Raw genomic sequence first — 17,213 nt, 5'->3', positions numbered from 1 at the left:
TGTTCACATCCAGGTACACAACCATAAGTGGTTCTTGAGACAATCTTAATATAATGTTTAATTTAAAAATAAAAAATAAAAATATTTAATAATACAAAAATTCAAGACCTTGATAAACAGTGGTAAAATTAGAAGCCTGAATAAATATTAAGGCTGGGTGACAGAATCAAATCAGTGCCCCTGATCACCTCAAGTCCACGCACTATCCACTGAGGCGATCTGCGGTGAGGGTTGGATTCTATTGTACAGCATCAATATTTATTCATAGATTGACCACACTATTGTGATTTTCATTGTGCATTAGAAGTATCTTACCATTAACTGTCAGTTGCTGCAATTAATATTTTGAGCTTGCATCAGAGTACCAATCTTATGCAGAATCATCTCCCATAGCAAGTTTGACCTTGAAACAATACTATAGCTAATGAAGTGCACACTACTTTCTCTAGCCAATCAAAAATACTTAAAACAAGTTCATAAGAAAGGATAATTATTAGGTAAATGTAAAGAACACAAGATACCACTCAAGTCTACAAGGTCTTGACTACATTTAAAACTACAATGACTCTACTCCGTCCCAGCTGCTACCTCATTCAAGTCTGATTTGGAAAACTGTTACTTTTTTATTCATGTTATGATGAATTGGTCCTCAGAATGGAAGCAAAGAAAACTTAACTTTCCTTCAATTTGTGGAATAAACAATTTCTTCAATCAAACTTGAATTACACCCAAAATGATCTTACATGGGGCAGTGAACCATCTTTTAGAACTGTCTAATTATGAAGTCTGGGGTCTGTTGATTGAATTGTCACATCTATTTAATTTTCTCTAAGTTCGTAAGACATTTTTAAATATATATTAAATGCAGCAATTTCATAATAATACTAATTTAAAGATCAGACCAAACACAGCATACCTAGTTCTAGAACATGGCATAAAGCCGATGAATATCAGCAATCCCCAATGTAATGAGCCATAAAATGTGACAAAGTATGTGGTAGGTCAGCTCTGGATGGAACAGGGATTTCACAATTAAAACTGTTATCAAGAGAAAACAATAAGCTGCCGGTTGTGAGGCTGAGACGGTACTGTGCGCATTGCTTGGCTGTCATCGTGGATTAAGTGGTCAAGAAAGCTTGAATATGATTCTCGTTTCATTATCTTATGCTGGGCCATGATCTTTTTCATTATCTTATGTTTGGCCATGAAGATCAACATCTTCATGGCCATATGAATCTATTTGACTATAAACACCTTAACCATCATGGTGGTGCATTTATCGTACTCTATAACCTATGATAACTGCTTCGACATGTGGGGCAAGGGTTATTTTCCTGCATTTAGATGCAAGGAAAATCATAACATTAGGAAAACCATTTATGGAAGACAATATGTTGCTCAGGACAAGCCATTTTAAGTCAAGATTTGTTACAGCTCGTACCAGGCAAGACAGTGTTTATAAGAAAGGCATAACCTTTTATGGTGTTTAGTTTCAAATAACAAACTGACCCCTCTATAACTTACTTGCTTTTTTGTACTTTAAATACTTATCTTCAAGATTCAATACATGCATTATCTAGCCCATTTAAGAGTCCTACACTGAATGGATTCATATCTACAAAAGGTGGATGAACTACCGTAACTTCACCACCTAATAAGGCCATCATTTATGCTTTATGCTTAAGTGTAAACCCTTAGGGTCCATACCTGCATCGTGAAAAACTAAATTATCAGTACAGAATTGCTAACAAAAACTCAAATATATTGCACTTTGTAATACATAAAACCAGCATTAATAAAACTTCAAATTATTGTACTCTAGCCAATATCCCTGCAGTTCATAGAAAAGGATCTAACACAGTACTGTATAAGGAGTAAAAATAAAATTGCTATGTGATTGTATAAAAAACTATTAAATAATAATGTTATTGACTGAAGTGAGTACAACCTCTCTAGCAAGAAAGACAAATATAAACTATGCCTCCACTGGAGAAGACTCCTTGTAATGTCAACAAATTATACAAATTTGTTATGAAGAATGTGATGGCTAGAAGGAGCCATGAAGTGAATGGTAGACGAGGGGGAACTGCTCAAAGGCTCCAACTATGATAAACCTTAATCCTCGGTACTAACTTTAAAGTAATCCAAGTATTGCACTCTCTAATCCTAAATATATACAATGTTCAAAGAGCAAAGCTCTTCTTAATTTGAACTTAAAAGGACTGAAAGAGTAAGTAATGGCTAAACTGAATATCAGTGATATGTCAAATCTGTCAGACATAATGCCTGCTCACTAAGACTACAAAATCATTTCTGCAGAAAGCATTTTCAATAGCAAAGTACAAAGAACAAACTTTAGATTTCCAAGCTTTCAAGGAAATACTTGACTGAAAATACCTGAGCATTAAAAGTAAATGTAACCAGTATTGTGGTAGTCTTAACTAAATGAAGATATTTATGGAATTTAATTCCACAAACCCAACTTGGAACAAGAGGCACGTGCATCTTGTCTCTCTTCGTACCAATCTCAGCCTCACGTACCCATTATTTGATGTGAGTAAAAACGGACGGTTGTTGTCAATACTGTTAAACTATATTGACTTAGACTAGTATTAGCATCTTGTTAAGTTAATTTAAATACAATTATATGCGTATATAAAACCATTTAAACATAAAAATATAGCATCCACATATTACAACAATAATGCTTGGCACTTAGTTTAGGAAGTTCCCATTAATTGTACAGTAAGGCACTATGAAAGTCAGCCAGTAAAGCTGTATCACATCCTTGGTATAGAACCTAAAGTAACAATGTGGCACAATGAAATATTATCAGATGCGCTATTTGCCTCTCAACATCTAAGCTTGGTCCTCAGATTTAGTGCATCTAGCTAAGGTATGCGAGACCACGCAATATGTATCTGAACCATGTTAAAACATCATTATGATATAACGGTAAAACTTCATAGGATAATAGAAATGAACGAGAATGTTAAATTCTTGCAACTTTGTCAACGTATTGTTTATGTGGGCCCTTCTGATTGATTGACTCCCTTCAGCAGTCTTAGGAGCAGTTCTAATCTATGATTCTACAAAATTTCAGCTAGAGTTTTCCCACTGAGCAAGTGCTACTCATCCTGGTCCATCCTATATGCACACTTATGGCCTATGGGTCACTGCCAGGCATGCAAGGATCAGCCGGGCAACAAACAGGGTCAGTTGAATCAGAGTCACTATGGCACACACGTTGCATGCAGAATGAAAAAGACTTTCGCGCACTACGTACTGTCGCTCATCCTTGGGCCTGTACATTTCCAGTTCATCTTCCAGGTCAGATACACGGGCTTTGAGTTCGTTGCGCTCGTAGAGGATCTCCTTGAGCTCCGTCATTGTGAATCGGGGTCGGTTAGGATCATCACGATCAAACACCAACTTGTTAGTCAGGTCCAAGCTGTCACTCTGAAAAGTTGCAATAAGTTTGTTTTATCTTGCCAAATAATAGAAAACTGCTTCTTGGGTTCTTTTGAACATAAAAATACACCTGCTCCCACAGCAATACAGTGCCATCATGAGATGTGAAATTATTTACTACATACAGTAATATACAAGCTGCATGGTTTGTGTAATTTTGTCTCAGATACAAATATTAACCCCAAGAAAATTGTAAATGCACATGTGTCATTACACATAATGTGGAAGCCTGTAATACAAATGTTTCAAGCACATAATATTTAAATTAATATGTACATACTGAATTCTAATTTAGGTTTCATGTACTGTATATGCTGTAGGTGTATAGTATCCAGATCTCAAAAAGCATTTTCAACATTTTGAAAAGGATCAAAGACATGCTACCAAATGGCTCCAGGACCTAAACCCCAAGAAATATGAGATGGTGTAGGTGTTAAATATGCCAAAATTTGTGAACAGAAGAAGGGGCTATATGCAACCTGTCCTCTTAAAAAGAACGTCGCTTTTGGTCGTTTGCCCGTATGGCCGAATTTGGACGTAATTTGAAAATGAAAAAAAAAAATGAAAATAAATTTGGGATTTTTTTTTCAACAACAGTAAGTTAAGGGTCCTCTGATAGGTTAGGTGGGCAGGAAATTCTCATAAAGTTTCAAAACGTTATGAAAAACGTGAATTTAAAGTGTCCTCTCATAACCTCTGCGCGTAGGCTGGACGACTCAAACAGAAAACAGAACAGAACATCACTTTTGTGAGTCGATTTCATTTCAAATTACGTCCAAATTTGGCCATAGTGCGCATACGAGCCAAAAGTGACATTATTTTTAAGAGGACGGGTTGCTATATGATCATCATATACAAAATTACAACAAGATTTTACACAAATTGATAAGGAATAGTTTGATTTAATCCTCAGCATCAAGAACAAGAGGACATAGGTTCAAACTAAGAAAATATAGGGTCCAAGAAAATGCACATAAATACTCTTTTGTAAACAAAGTGATAGATAATACTGTATAGTTGAAGTGAGAGTGTACTGCATTCCAAAACTACTGGAAGCTTCAAAATGCCACATGACAAAGATTAAAGTAACTCTCATTCCGTAAATAACTACACTTAAGCAATTTACCTGAATTTACCTGAGGGCCACTAATACTAGTGGCCTTAATGAGGACAGGAAGCCAGAGGCTTGTCAAATGTACTACCATTTGCCCTGATGATCTTTACCAGCTGTATTTTATAACCCAGGATAGTTTTGGCGTTTACGGCTTCAGTAGGTAGACGGTTCCACAGGACTACAACCTTATGGGTGAAAAAGCATCTCCTGTTTTATGTCCTTTATTGTTGCTTGTTGAGCTTGAACACGTTGCTCCTCGTTTGTGCTACATCTGACCGTTTAAAGAATGACGGATTCTGACTCCAGAGTCCTTTTCTTCATCTATCTGTTGTAAGGTAGTGCTGTTTGTTTGGTAGTTGTGATGTGGATTGTTATGCCCCACATGCAAGGTCTTGCACTTATCGACATTAAGAAGCATTTACCAGTCATCGGACTATTTGTGGAGTTCATGTAGATCTCTTTGTAATGTCTCAATATCACTTTCACTTCCCCACTTTACCATAGATTTTAGTGTCATCAGCAAATTTCATGATGTAGTTTTTAATATTCTCATTTATGTCATTGATGTATATGACAAAAAGGGTTGGCCCCAGCATGGACCCCTGTGGCATCCCATTTAGCCCATTTTCCCAGTTAGATTCATTCCTATTTAGCGCATTCATTCCCATCAAACATTTTTGTGGGTGATGGGATGTCATTCACTCTTTCTAGTGCAAACACTGATGTATAGTATTCATTCCAAGTGTTTGCTGCCCTTTTTTCATCCAATCTCTTGGTTAGTCTCATCTTTTAGAGGTCCTACAGAGTGTAGGTAGGTGTTTCATCCAATCTCTTGGTTAGTCTCATCTTTTAGAGGTCCTCCTTTATTTTGGCTTTACTTCATATATATGCATAGAATGATTTTGGATCTTCCTTTGTGTTTTGGGCAACTTTTATTTCGTAGTTTCTTTTGGCTAATCTGATTTCCTGCATAGCTGAATTTAATGCCCTTTTATGTATCTCATAATCCATGATGTTCATTGTGGATTTATACCATCGCAAGAGGTTACATTTAGTTCTTAGCACTCTTTGTGCAGAGAGCCCCTTTGGCTCCCCGGAACTATACCGGGCTAATGTGTATATATTAGACCGTAGTAACAGTCAATCGATGGAGTTCTAGGCTTACCAGGGACCAGCGCCAGAGCCTGGCCCCCACAGAGAAGCACGAGGAGCAATGGTTTATAGACACCCCCATGTAATTGGAAGCAGTCTATGTCTGCCTTCTACCAGGTCAGGCACCCAAAAGGGTAGAAATTGCAAAACAAACTACAGCTGGTTAAAAAATGCAAACTGAAAACCAAACTAGTAAGCAGAACTCCCCAATGGAAAACAAGCAAACAAGCATGAAGTCACCACAGCCGCTGTGCCGCTGTCTGCGCAACTCCCTCCTCCCCAGGAGGGGGAATGAGGGGTCCCAGATCTCCCTTGCCAGCTACTAAACCTCAGTTCAAAGGCTGTTGTATTTGGTGGTGGTCGAATAACTCTGGCTCCATCCTTCTGAGCAGTGCTGTTCATGGCAGTGTTGTTGAAATAAAGTAATTACCTAATTGTAATTACCTAAGTGTAGTTACAGGATGAGAGATGTAAGTGTAAGTAAGTGTCGTGGTGTCCCGTTTACCCAGCACTCTGTCATATAACGCTTTGAAACTTTTGACGGCTTGAGTGCCCGGACATGGACCTCTTCGGGTCAGGTTGGTCGAGGTGTATTCTGGTATATGCTGCGCCCTTCCCTGTGAGGCCGTAGGGGTCGATTGCCTTTCAAATGGACTGATTGAGATGGGGTTACCTGTACTTCTTTCCACCAGTTCGATTGTTATGCCAAGTCCTGGCTCACTTGGAGACTTACCAGGGGAGGGAAGTCCTATTGGCCCCTTGGTGGGCGGCCCAGCCCTGGTTTCAGGCCCTGCTTGCTCAGTGTCCGAACCTGAGGGTCTTCCCACGGTTCTGCCTCTTTCAGCAGATCGGTCCAGTCTGGTACGTGGCTGGTTCGACCTTTTCCGCTCTTCATGTCAGGTTTTTTTTTACTATTTATCACCACTTGTATAGTGATCAGGTGGCCTTGTTGATGGTGTCCCCTATTCCCTATCTCTATCCCCTATCTCTCGGTTGTTTCAGGACCATCATCTTATGTTGAATACTGTCGTTTCATATCATGTGCTGCTGGCGGAGCTGCTTCTGCTTGCGTTTAGGGTGGATGTCACTTCTGCTCCGTTTCGCAAGCTTTCTCGGGCATTGTTTTACCTCGAGCCTGCTCATGCGCCGCCCAAGCCGTCCTGGTCTTTAGATTGGGTGCTCTCTCTTTTCTCTTCTCCTCGATTTGTGGTGACCATTTCAGTTCAGGACTGCTTTTCTAAGACTCTTTTCTTGTTGGCATTGACTTCTGGGGGTCAGGTCAGGGAGCTTCATGCTTTTCTCTGGCACAGGGGTTTCTGTTCTTTCGGTCCTGGAGGTCGGTTTGCTCCTTTGCAGCCATCTCCTTTTCTGGCAAAGAATGAGAATGCTGCTTTCCGGGGGGGTTCCTGGTTTGTTGATGTTTGGTTGGTTCGGCCGGGGGTGCATCATGTTTTGTGTCTGGTTGCTGCTCTTCACCATTACTTGTGCTCCACGGCCTCCGTGGCAGGGGATGCGCTTTGGGTTGACCCAGGTTTCCCTTCTTCCCTGTTGCAGGGCACAGGTCTCCCAGGTCGTCTATAGGATTATTCAGTCCAGCCAGCCTGCGGTCTATCCCCATGTCCACGACATTTGTAAGTTCGCAGCTTTGACTGCTGTTTTTGGTAATATGTTCAGGCACGACATTCATGCACAGGGCTATTGGAGGTCGAACAGGGTCCTGGCCGCATGATACCTCGTTCATGTTCCTGACCCTTCTTGGGTGTGTGTAGTCTTGGTTGCAGCCAGTTGTCTTGACTTCAAGTTGAGGAGGGAGTGGCAGCAACCTCCTGGGTAAGTCCCTCTTTTCCTTTATCTTTGGTTAACCCTTTAGTTGCGCTAGACATCATATGATGCGTTGAGTGACTTGCAGTAAATTGCGCTTCGCATCATATGATGCTTTGGAGTACTACGCAAGATTTAAACGGCCCATGGATACACGGGGTTCACCACACCTTCACAGGGTTCACAGTCAAGAGTACGAAAACAACAACATGGCAGTTAACACTATAATTGAGAGGGCAGCCTCTGCTGCCTGCAGAAATAGATCTCACCTGCTCATCATGGGGGACTTCAATCACGGAAGGATTGACTGGGAGAACAAGGAACCGCATGGAGGCGAGGATACATGGAGAGCCAAACTACTGGAGGTGGTGACTAGAAACTTTTTAACCCAGCATGTCAGAGAACCCACAAGGATGAGAGGAAATGACGAACCAATGAGACTCGACCTGGTCTTCACCCTGTACGACTCTGACATAAGAGAAATCAGTTTTGGGACCCCAGTAGGAATGAGCGACCACAGTGTATTGGTGTTTGAGTACCTGATTGAAGAAGGGTTATTGAACTCAAGGAGGGATACCGAAACCAAAAGGTTAGCATACCGAAAGGGAAACTATGAGGAGATAAGAAAATTTTTAACAGATATAGCATGGGAAACAGAGCTCAGGGAAAAGACGGCCCAATATATGATGGACTACATCACGCAAAAGTGCAAGGACGCAGCAAACAAGTTTGTCCCAGCCCAAAAGGAAAACAGTGAAATGAAGATGAGAAACCCATGGTTTAATCAGATATGTAGGCTAGCTAAGCAGCAAAGTAAAAGGGCATGGAGAAACTATAGGAATAACAGGACACTGGAGAGCAGAGAAAGATACCAGAATGTCAGGAATGAATATGTCAGGATGAGAAGGGAGGCAGAAAGACAATACGAAAATGACATCGCAAGCAAGGTAAAGACTCAGCCTAAATTGCTGCATAGCCACATCAGGAGAAAAAAAAAACAGTAAAGGAACAGGTTATGAAATTAAGGATAGGGGCAGAAGGATTCACTACAAACGACAAGGAAGTGTGTGAGGAACTGAATAAGAAATTCTAGGAGGTCTTCACCTTAGAGCAAGGAGAAATCCCAGAGATAAGAGAGGGAACAGCTAACCAGGAACCATTGGAAGAGTTTGAGATTACCAGCGGGGAAGTAAGGAAGTGTTTACTAGAGTTGGATGTGATAAAGGCTATAGGCCCAAATGGAATCTCCCCTTGAATACTAAAGGAAGGAGCAGAAGAACTGTGCCTACCACTCTCCATAGTGTATAACAAATCACTGGCAACAGGGGAACTGCCAGAAATTTGGAAAGCAGCTAACGTAGTCCCGATATACAAGAAAGGGGATAGACAGGAGGCACTGAATTACATGCCAGTGTCCCTAACCTGCATACCATGCAAGTTGACGGAGAAGATTGTGCGAAAAAAGCTAGTGGAGCACCTGGAGCGAAAGAACTTTGTAACACACCATCAACATGGGTTCAGGGATGGCAGGTCCTGCCTCACAGGGTTACTTGAATTCTACAACCAGGGAACAAAAATAAGGCAAGAAAGAGAAGGGTGGGCAGATTGCATATTTTTAGATTGTCAGAAAGCCATTGATACAGTGCCACACAAGAGGCTAGTGAAAAAGCTGGAGATGTAGGCTGGAGTGAAAGGAAAGGTACGCCATTGGATAAAGGAGCACCTAAGCAACAGGAGACAACGAGTCAGTGTGAGGGGTGAGGTCTCAGATTGGTGAGACGTTACAAGTGGAGTCCCGCAGGGGTCAGTCCTTGGATCATTAATGTTTCTGATATATGTAAATGATCTTCCAGAGGGTATAGAATCGTTTCTCTCAATGTTTGAACAGTCCCCGTGGTGTAGTGGTAAGACACTCGCCTGGCGTTCCGCGAGCGCTATGTCATGGGTTCGTATCCTGGCCGGGGAGGATTTACTGGGCGCAAATCCTTAACTGTAGTCTCTGTTTAACTCAACAGTAAAATGTGTACTTGGATGAAAAAACAATTCTTCGCTGCAGGGGATCGTATTCCAGGGACCTGCCCGAAACGCTACGCGTACTAGTGGCTGTACAAGAATGGAACAACTCTTGTATATATCTCAAAAAAAAAAAAGTTCCAGAACTAAGAGGCATGAGTTATGAGGAAAGGTTGCGGGAAATGCACCTTACGACACTGGAAGACAGAAGAGTAAGAGGGGACATAATCACAACCTACAAAATCCTCAGGGGAATCGACCGGATAAACAAGGAAAAACTATTCAACACTGGCGGGACGCAAACAACGGGACACAGGTGGAAACTGAGTACCCACATGAGCCACAGGGACATAAGAAGGAACTTTTTCAGTGTCAGAGTAGTTAACGGATGGAATGCATTAGGCAGTGATGTGGTGGAGGCTGACTCCATACACAGTATCAAATGTAGATATGATAAGAGCCCAGTAGGCTCAGGAATCTGTACACCAGTCGCCACTCACAGGTTAGGGGTTCGAAGAGCTAGGCTTGACTCCAACTGGTTACGCCCCTCACTCATTGGACTTGGTGGGGCCCTCAGCGATCTCTAGACAGGCTTGCCGAACGGCGCTAATTGCGGTCAGCAGGTGGAAGAGTGACGTTTTACTTCCTAGTCGGGTAGCCGAAGTTGCTCTGCCACCCTGAGGTTTTCCCTCGCGACCAGCGGGCACTCGCCCTTTGGGGGGGTGGGGGGGGGGGGCGGTCCAGCCTGCTGAGTGGGGGTGCAGAAGCGGTCCCCAACTGTTCCGCTGTCCGCAGCTACTACTTTGACTTTACAGCCATTCTACTAGTAAGCCCTACCTTAAGTCAGGAAATTCTTTCTCCTTATTCCTTGGCGGCACGGCCTATGGCCTGGGGTTATTTTCTCCCAATTCATATCAGGCTTTTCCAGTCTCTATGTAATTTTCTGCCGCCTGATTAATTTCTGTATTTCCAGCTAGGGTTTACCATTATGTTATTTTGTTCACTTATATTTACTCATGGTGTCCTGACTGTTATACTTAGAGTTAGATTTATGTTACATTCACCTTACTTCTAATTCTAGACAATAGGCCATTAGGTTTCTGCAGATTTTGTTACTAGGCTATAAGATTACTTTTATTTTACTACGGGTGTACAATTTAAGTTGATTCGGTGTACTTTGAGTTAGCCACGGCTATGTTATACAATTGTTAAGACTTACTTTTAGACGTCTGATTTACTTCTGCAGAAATTATTCTACTTGTACTTCTACTCCGTAATAAATAAGCCCCCATACTGTTGGTGTCTTCCTTTCCCTGATCAGAAATCACAGTTCAAGGCAACCCCACCATGTAAGCCCGCCACCATTATGGAGGAACCTACTGGCACACTGGTTATCCCTTTGATTGATAACAATGGCCACACACTGGTGCAAGGAATGTAGCTAAGTAGGAATGTGAGCCATCTGTTAAGGAGGAGTACAGCATCTCCCTGACACCATGCATATATGTGCACAAAGAAGTGTTGACATGCCACATTGTGCAAGCATCTCCCAAGAAGCATCATATTTGAGGGATTGGCTGTGAAGACCTACAAATATGAGTGGTGCCACCACCTCGTTATGGTCAGCTGTGGTATCAAGCAGGACAATTGTTGATTACTGGAATGTTTCCTTACTGGTCACTTATGACCTCAGTGGGTTTCTGTGGACTTTGATTTTATGAAATGACCCACTTTCTCGCCATTATACTCTGAAAGGAACTCTACAGCACTTAGAATGACACAGCAGAAAAAGTTTGAAAAGAATTGTGACAACTGTGATAACAAAATGTTATCCCGCTTGATTGTGTCTGTTTAAACACTCAAAGGAACTTTTCTCTGGGAGTAGCAGAACAACCTATTCAGTTCATAATAAACAAATGAATAATGTGTAACCCAACCCACAAATAAGAAATCAAATGAAAGCAACAATGTTAAGGTCTACCCAGAACTGATCACATCATAATCCCTTTGTAATGTTATTATGACTCATTCTCTGCAAATGATAAATTCATAAAAAATACAAAAAGATACCTCAATGTAAAAAGAATAAAGGCTGTGTTTACACTCACACTGGAACAAGCAAGATCCTCATTTTCTTTCTGTGCCAGACCCAGTCGTTGTCTGAGCACCGTCACTGTCCGGGTCTCTTCCTGCAGGGCTGCCTGCAGCTCGGCCCTCTCGTCAATCAAGGATCGCATCTGTGTATTGTTGGTCCTCTGCCGCCGCCGGAGCTCCCGATTTACGTGGTTGACCTTCTCTAGCTGTGACTTTAACTGCAAGTTTGAGACAATGGTCGAATATTACAGTTTGTGTATGCTACTTTATATAGGTTTTATTAAAGTAAAAAACTAATTGGTCTGTTTATAGTGTACCTCACTGAAACCTTTGGTAATAATTCCATAACCTGACAATCTAGGCTATCACTCCATAACTGACAGCCTTGGCTATCACTTCATAACTGACAGCCTTGGCTATCACTTTATAACTGACAGCCTTGGCTATCACTTCATAACTGACAGCCTTGGCTATCACTTCATAACTGACAGCCTTGGCTATCACTTCATAACTGACAGCCTTGGCTATCACTTCATAACTGACAGTCTTGGCTATCACTTCATAACTGACAGCCTTGGCTATCACTTCATAACTGACAGCCTTGGCTATCACTTCATAACTGACAGCCTTGGCTATCACTTTATAACTGACAGCCTTGGCTATCACTTCATAACTGACAGCCTTGGCTATCACTTCATAACTGACAGCCTTGGCTATCACTTCATAACTGACAGCCTTGGCTATCACTTCATAACTGACAGCCTTGGCTATCACTTTATAACTGACAGCCTTGGCTATCACTTCACAACTGACAGCCTTGGCTATCACTTCATAACTGACAGCCTTGGCTATCACTTCATAACTGACAGCCTTGGCTATCACTTTATAACTGACAGCCTTGGCTATCACTTCATAACTGGCAGCCTTGGCTATCACTGTATAACTGACAGTCTTGGCTATCACTCCATAATAGACAGCCTTGGCTATCACTTCATAACTGACAGCTTTAGCTATCACTGTATAACTGACAGCCTTGGTATCACTCCATAACTGACAGTCTTGGCTATCACTCCATAACAGACAGTCTTGGCTATCACTCCATAAGTGACAGCTTTAGCTATCACTCCATAACTGACTGTCTAGGGTTTTAAGCTATCACTCCACAACTGACAGTCTTGGCTATCACTCCATTACTGATAGTGTAGGCTATCACTCCATAACTGACAGTCTTGGCTATCACTCCATAACTGACAGTCTTGGCTATCACTCCATAACTGACAGTCTTGGCTATCACTCCATAACTGACAGTCTTGGCTATCACTCCATAACTGACAGTCTTGGCTATCACTCCATAATTGACAGTCTTGGCTATCACTCCATAACTGACAGTCTTGGCTATCACTCCATAACTGACAGTCTTGGCTATCACTCCATAACTGACAGTCTTGGCTATCACTCCATAACTGACAGTCTTGGCTATCACTCCATAACTGACAGTCTTGGCTATCACTCCACAACTGACAGTCTTGGCTATTAATGGAGGGACATTCAGTAAGCCGCAGAGTTCCCTTCTCAGTCAAGGCCATTGGAGATACGGCGGCCTTCTGATAAATTCGGATAAAGGTAAATTAACTGTATTAACATATGTTTAAATCAACTAAAAACACGCTATAAATGAGACTACTTGTAAAACATTTCCTCCTTCAGTTATCAACATTACTGTAAACATTGTCATTTATGAAGACTAACATTGTCGAGTTCCGTGGTCTTAAGATGACATTCGTTTTCAGTCTTGTGGAGCTGCTCCCTCTGTGCCTCAATGACCTCCTGCAGGCGCGTCACCACCTTCAGGTCTATCTCTGGCGTAGCCCCTGGAGGTCATTAATCACATGTTAATATAGTCCTCAGACTTTAACTACTTATCATTTAACACAACCTGATAATTGATAAAAAAAAAACATAGTGAGTAATGAAACTCCATTTTCTGGGTGAGCCCTGGAGGCTCCCTGAAGCTATCTGAACTGATATGTGCTATATTAGTTTGGGGTCATCAGTCCCAGGAGTCCCAGGAACCATGCTTACCAGGAACCAGATGAGAAGATCGAACCAGCCACGTGCCGGACCGAACCGATCTACTGAAAGAGGCGGAACCGCGGAAACACCCTCGGTTTCGGATACCAAGCAAGCAACACCAGAAACCAAGGCTGGACCGGCCACCAAGAGGCCAACAGGACTACTCTCCCCTGGTAAGTCTCCAAGCGAGTCAAGACTGAGCAACAACCGAACAGGGGGGGGGGGAATACTGGTTACCCTCCACCTCGACCAGTCCAGTCGAAAGGCACTGACCCCGACGGTCTCGCAGTCGGGGAAGGGCTCCGCATATACCAGTAGATGCCTCGACCAAGCCAATGTGAAGAGGTCTAAGTCCAGCAGAGCCAAAGGAACGAGTCGGCGTCGACCGTCCATTCTGTGGACACAAGAATGAAATGGGACAGCCTGTCCGCCAGTACGATGAACACTCCCTAGACATGAACCGCCAGGAAAGCCAAACCCTGAGAACTCAACAGATGAGTCCCCCGAAGCGACCAGCCCCAAAGAGCCAAGGACAGCATCGAACCCCCGTGATTCAAACAATGAACCACAAGGGAGCAGTCTGAATGGAGCCGGATCATGATCCACGAGCGACGCAAACCCTCTGAAGCGAACACCACACTGCTGCGAACTTTCATGCCATGCTGTGAGCCCCATGGAAGGACGGATCCCACCGACCCTGACCAGCCTGGCGAGCGCTGGTCACAAAGCCCCAGCCGAGAGCCGAGACATCTATGAACACATCGAGCGAGGGCTTGGGTAGGCACCACGGCACAGAACCCCGAAAAACCCGTAGAGGAAGTCGGTAACACAGCAGCTGACGTAAGGCTCCCTTGGTCCGAACCCAGCGATCGCAAGAGTGGCGGAAGGGATGTCCCCGAAGGAACCAGAACAGCCACCGAAGCCAGATTCGATCCAACGAGTTAACCAGCATGGCAAAGTTCAGACTCCCGCACAGCTGCTCAAACAACCAACAAGTGACCCCGGGTGCCCTCCATAAACAGCCGAAGGCTGAACCACAGCCGCGCCTACGCCACGAGAGGGAGAGCAACCCGTCCTCTTAAAAATAACGTCACTTTTCGCTCGTATGCGCGCTATGGCCAAATTTGGACGTAATTTGAAACGAAATCGACTCACAAAAGTGACGTACTGTTCCGTTTTCTTTATATACACATTTCAATTTATATCTCAGTAAGTGTTACATCTACAGACGTGATTATTGTGTCATCTTATTGATAAACATGTCCTGGTGCTATGTCACATCAGTTTCCAAAAAGATATGTTCATTTTTAAATTCCATTTGTGGATCAATAATTTGTTAGGTGGCCGGTTATGGGAGACGTTACACTAGGAAGAGCAGAGAGAGGCGGTGGCCAGTTATAGGAGACCTTACACCAGGAAGAGCAGAGAGAGGCGGAGCCTGACTCACCGTTGGAGTGGATGAGGGTGCCCTCAGTCTTGGCCAGGGAGGACGACAACTTGCGGTTTTCATCCTGAAGGCGCGACACCATCTCCACCAGCTCATGGCTCTCCTCCCGCAGTCGCTCCTCAATGTCCTCCAGTTCCTGTAATGAACACACTGCCTTCATACATGCCATACAACCCAACACCACCACACACCATACAGAAATATCTGTGATATCTGTTCCCCAACTTTAGTACTTAAGACATGCACCTTCACCGGTGTAATCAGGACCATCAATTTATATTGCAGTTATTAAGTTGAACTCAAATATTGCTACAATGTACCTGCTATTAATAATAACCTTTATAAAGCATTACCGCATATAGAATTTATAGCATAACATTTCACGGTGCTTAATCTAACATATAATCACATATATAATCTAATATAATCACAGGGCAGTATCCTAGGACCTCCAACTTCCTGTATACATCAATGATCTGCCTAATGTCTCTAGCATACTTAAACCTATATTGTTTGCTGATAATACCACCCTCATCTACTCAGACCCCACACACACTAAATAATGTCGTAAATAACGAATGAAAAAGTCCACTTACGGATGTCAACCAACAAACTCGCACTAAACATAGAAAAGACCTTCTACATCTTATTTGGAAGCAAATCAACAAATGCAATTCAGCCTCATGTAGACAATGTAAACATCAGCAATAAAAATTATGGAAAGTTCCTTGGCCCTATACTTTAGACAAGAGACTCAACTTCAGCACCCACATACAACACACAACCAAGAAAGTCTCTAAAACAGTTGGTATACTCACCAAAATCAAATATTATGTTCCAAACTCTGCTCTCCTCTCACTATACTACGTGCTAATCTATCCCTATCTTACATATGGTATCTTTACATGGGGCTTAACCTCTACAAATCACCTCAAGCCCATCGTCACCAACAAAAATCTGGTATCAGAATAATAACAAACTCTGCTTTTAGACTCTCGCCACGCAACACTCAGCCCGGGGAGGAGCCGAGCGGACAGCACACTGGGCTTGTGATCCTGTGGTCCCGGGTTCGATCCCAGGCGCCGGCGAGAAACAATGGGCAAAGTTTCTTTCACCCTATGCCCCTGTTACCTAGCAGTAAAATAGGTACCTGGGTGTTAGTCAGCTGATACGGGCTGCTTCCTGCGGGTGGAGGCCTGGTCGAGGACCGGGCCGCAGGGACACTAAAGCCCCGAAATCATCTCAAGATAACCTCAAGATAGCCCCCCCCAACCTTGTTAAACCCCTAAACATACTAAACAAACTCACTCCACACATTCTCCTGGGGCCATTTACATTTAGGAAACTCTGTTCATGAATGAAAATCCTGATCTGAAACTCTTCCTTGATGGATATAATAGAACCTATAATCACCACACCAGAACTAAATATCTCTGTGATATCCCCAGAGTCAAACTAAATATGTGCAAACACTATGTAAATATAGGCACCAGCTGGTCTATGGCACTCCCTAACGAATTGAGAAAGCTGTCCAACCTATGTCTTACTCAAAAATAAAACCAAAAAGTACCTAATTTCATCCTCATGGTTTCCTACCTAGTCCTTGAAACTCTCACTGTATCTTGAGCTACCCGCTCCCCCAATATATGTATCTCAGCCATTCAACTTCACCATTGTAATCACTTATCTTATATCATGGTTGTTATAATGAATTTTTAATTATCAGGGGAAAGTGCCAAGCCTTGGCTCGGCTTGGCACTTGGCTTGGCACTTGGCTTGGCACTTAGCTTGACTATAAAGTCACACCTGTGACTTTATAGCACTGGGAAGGGGTCGGGATAAGGATTTGGGATCGGACGAGGGAAAGGAATGGTGCCCAACCACCTGGACGGTCGGGGATTGAACACCGACCTGCATGAAGCGAGACCGTCGCTCTACCGTCCAGTCAAAGTGGCTGGGGTTGTTATATTGAATGCATATTTTACTACATTATACCTAGAAATAATCCTCAAATTATGCTTCAATGTA

At 42.8% G+C, this 17,213-nt stretch overlaps 1 protein-coding gene across 2 annotated transcripts in view; it reads right to left on the bottom strand.

Moving 5' to 3' along the window:
- Rilpl (Rab interacting lysosomal protein like) overlaps positions 1–17,213 on the bottom strand; it is a 291,487-nt gene that overhangs the window by 95,664 nt on the left and 178,610 nt on the right. For both annotated transcript variants that reach the window (XM_045754758.2, XM_045754759.2), the window contains exons 2-5: positions 15,186–15,321; positions 13,415–13,536; positions 11,680–11,883; positions 3,287–3,459 (exon numbers count right to left, since the gene is read on the bottom strand). In XM_045754758.2, the coding sequence (XP_045610714.1) occupies positions 3,287–3,459; positions 11,680–11,883; positions 13,415–13,536; positions 15,186–15,321 (635 nt within the window). The remainder of the gene's footprint in view (positions 1–3,286; positions 3,460–11,679; positions 11,884–13,414; positions 13,537–15,185; positions 15,322–17,213) is intronic.

Source organism: Procambarus clarkii, chromosome 37 (genome assembly GCF_040958095.1).
Source record: "Procambarus clarkii isolate CNS0578487 chromosome 37, FALCON_Pclarkii_2.0, whole genome shotgun sequence".
NCBI classification, from domain to species: Eukaryota; Metazoa; Arthropoda; class Malacostraca; order Decapoda; family Cambaridae; genus Procambarus; species Procambarus clarkii.
Note: the sequence above shows the minus strand (reverse complement) of the source record. Positions and strands in the feature narration are given on the sequence as shown.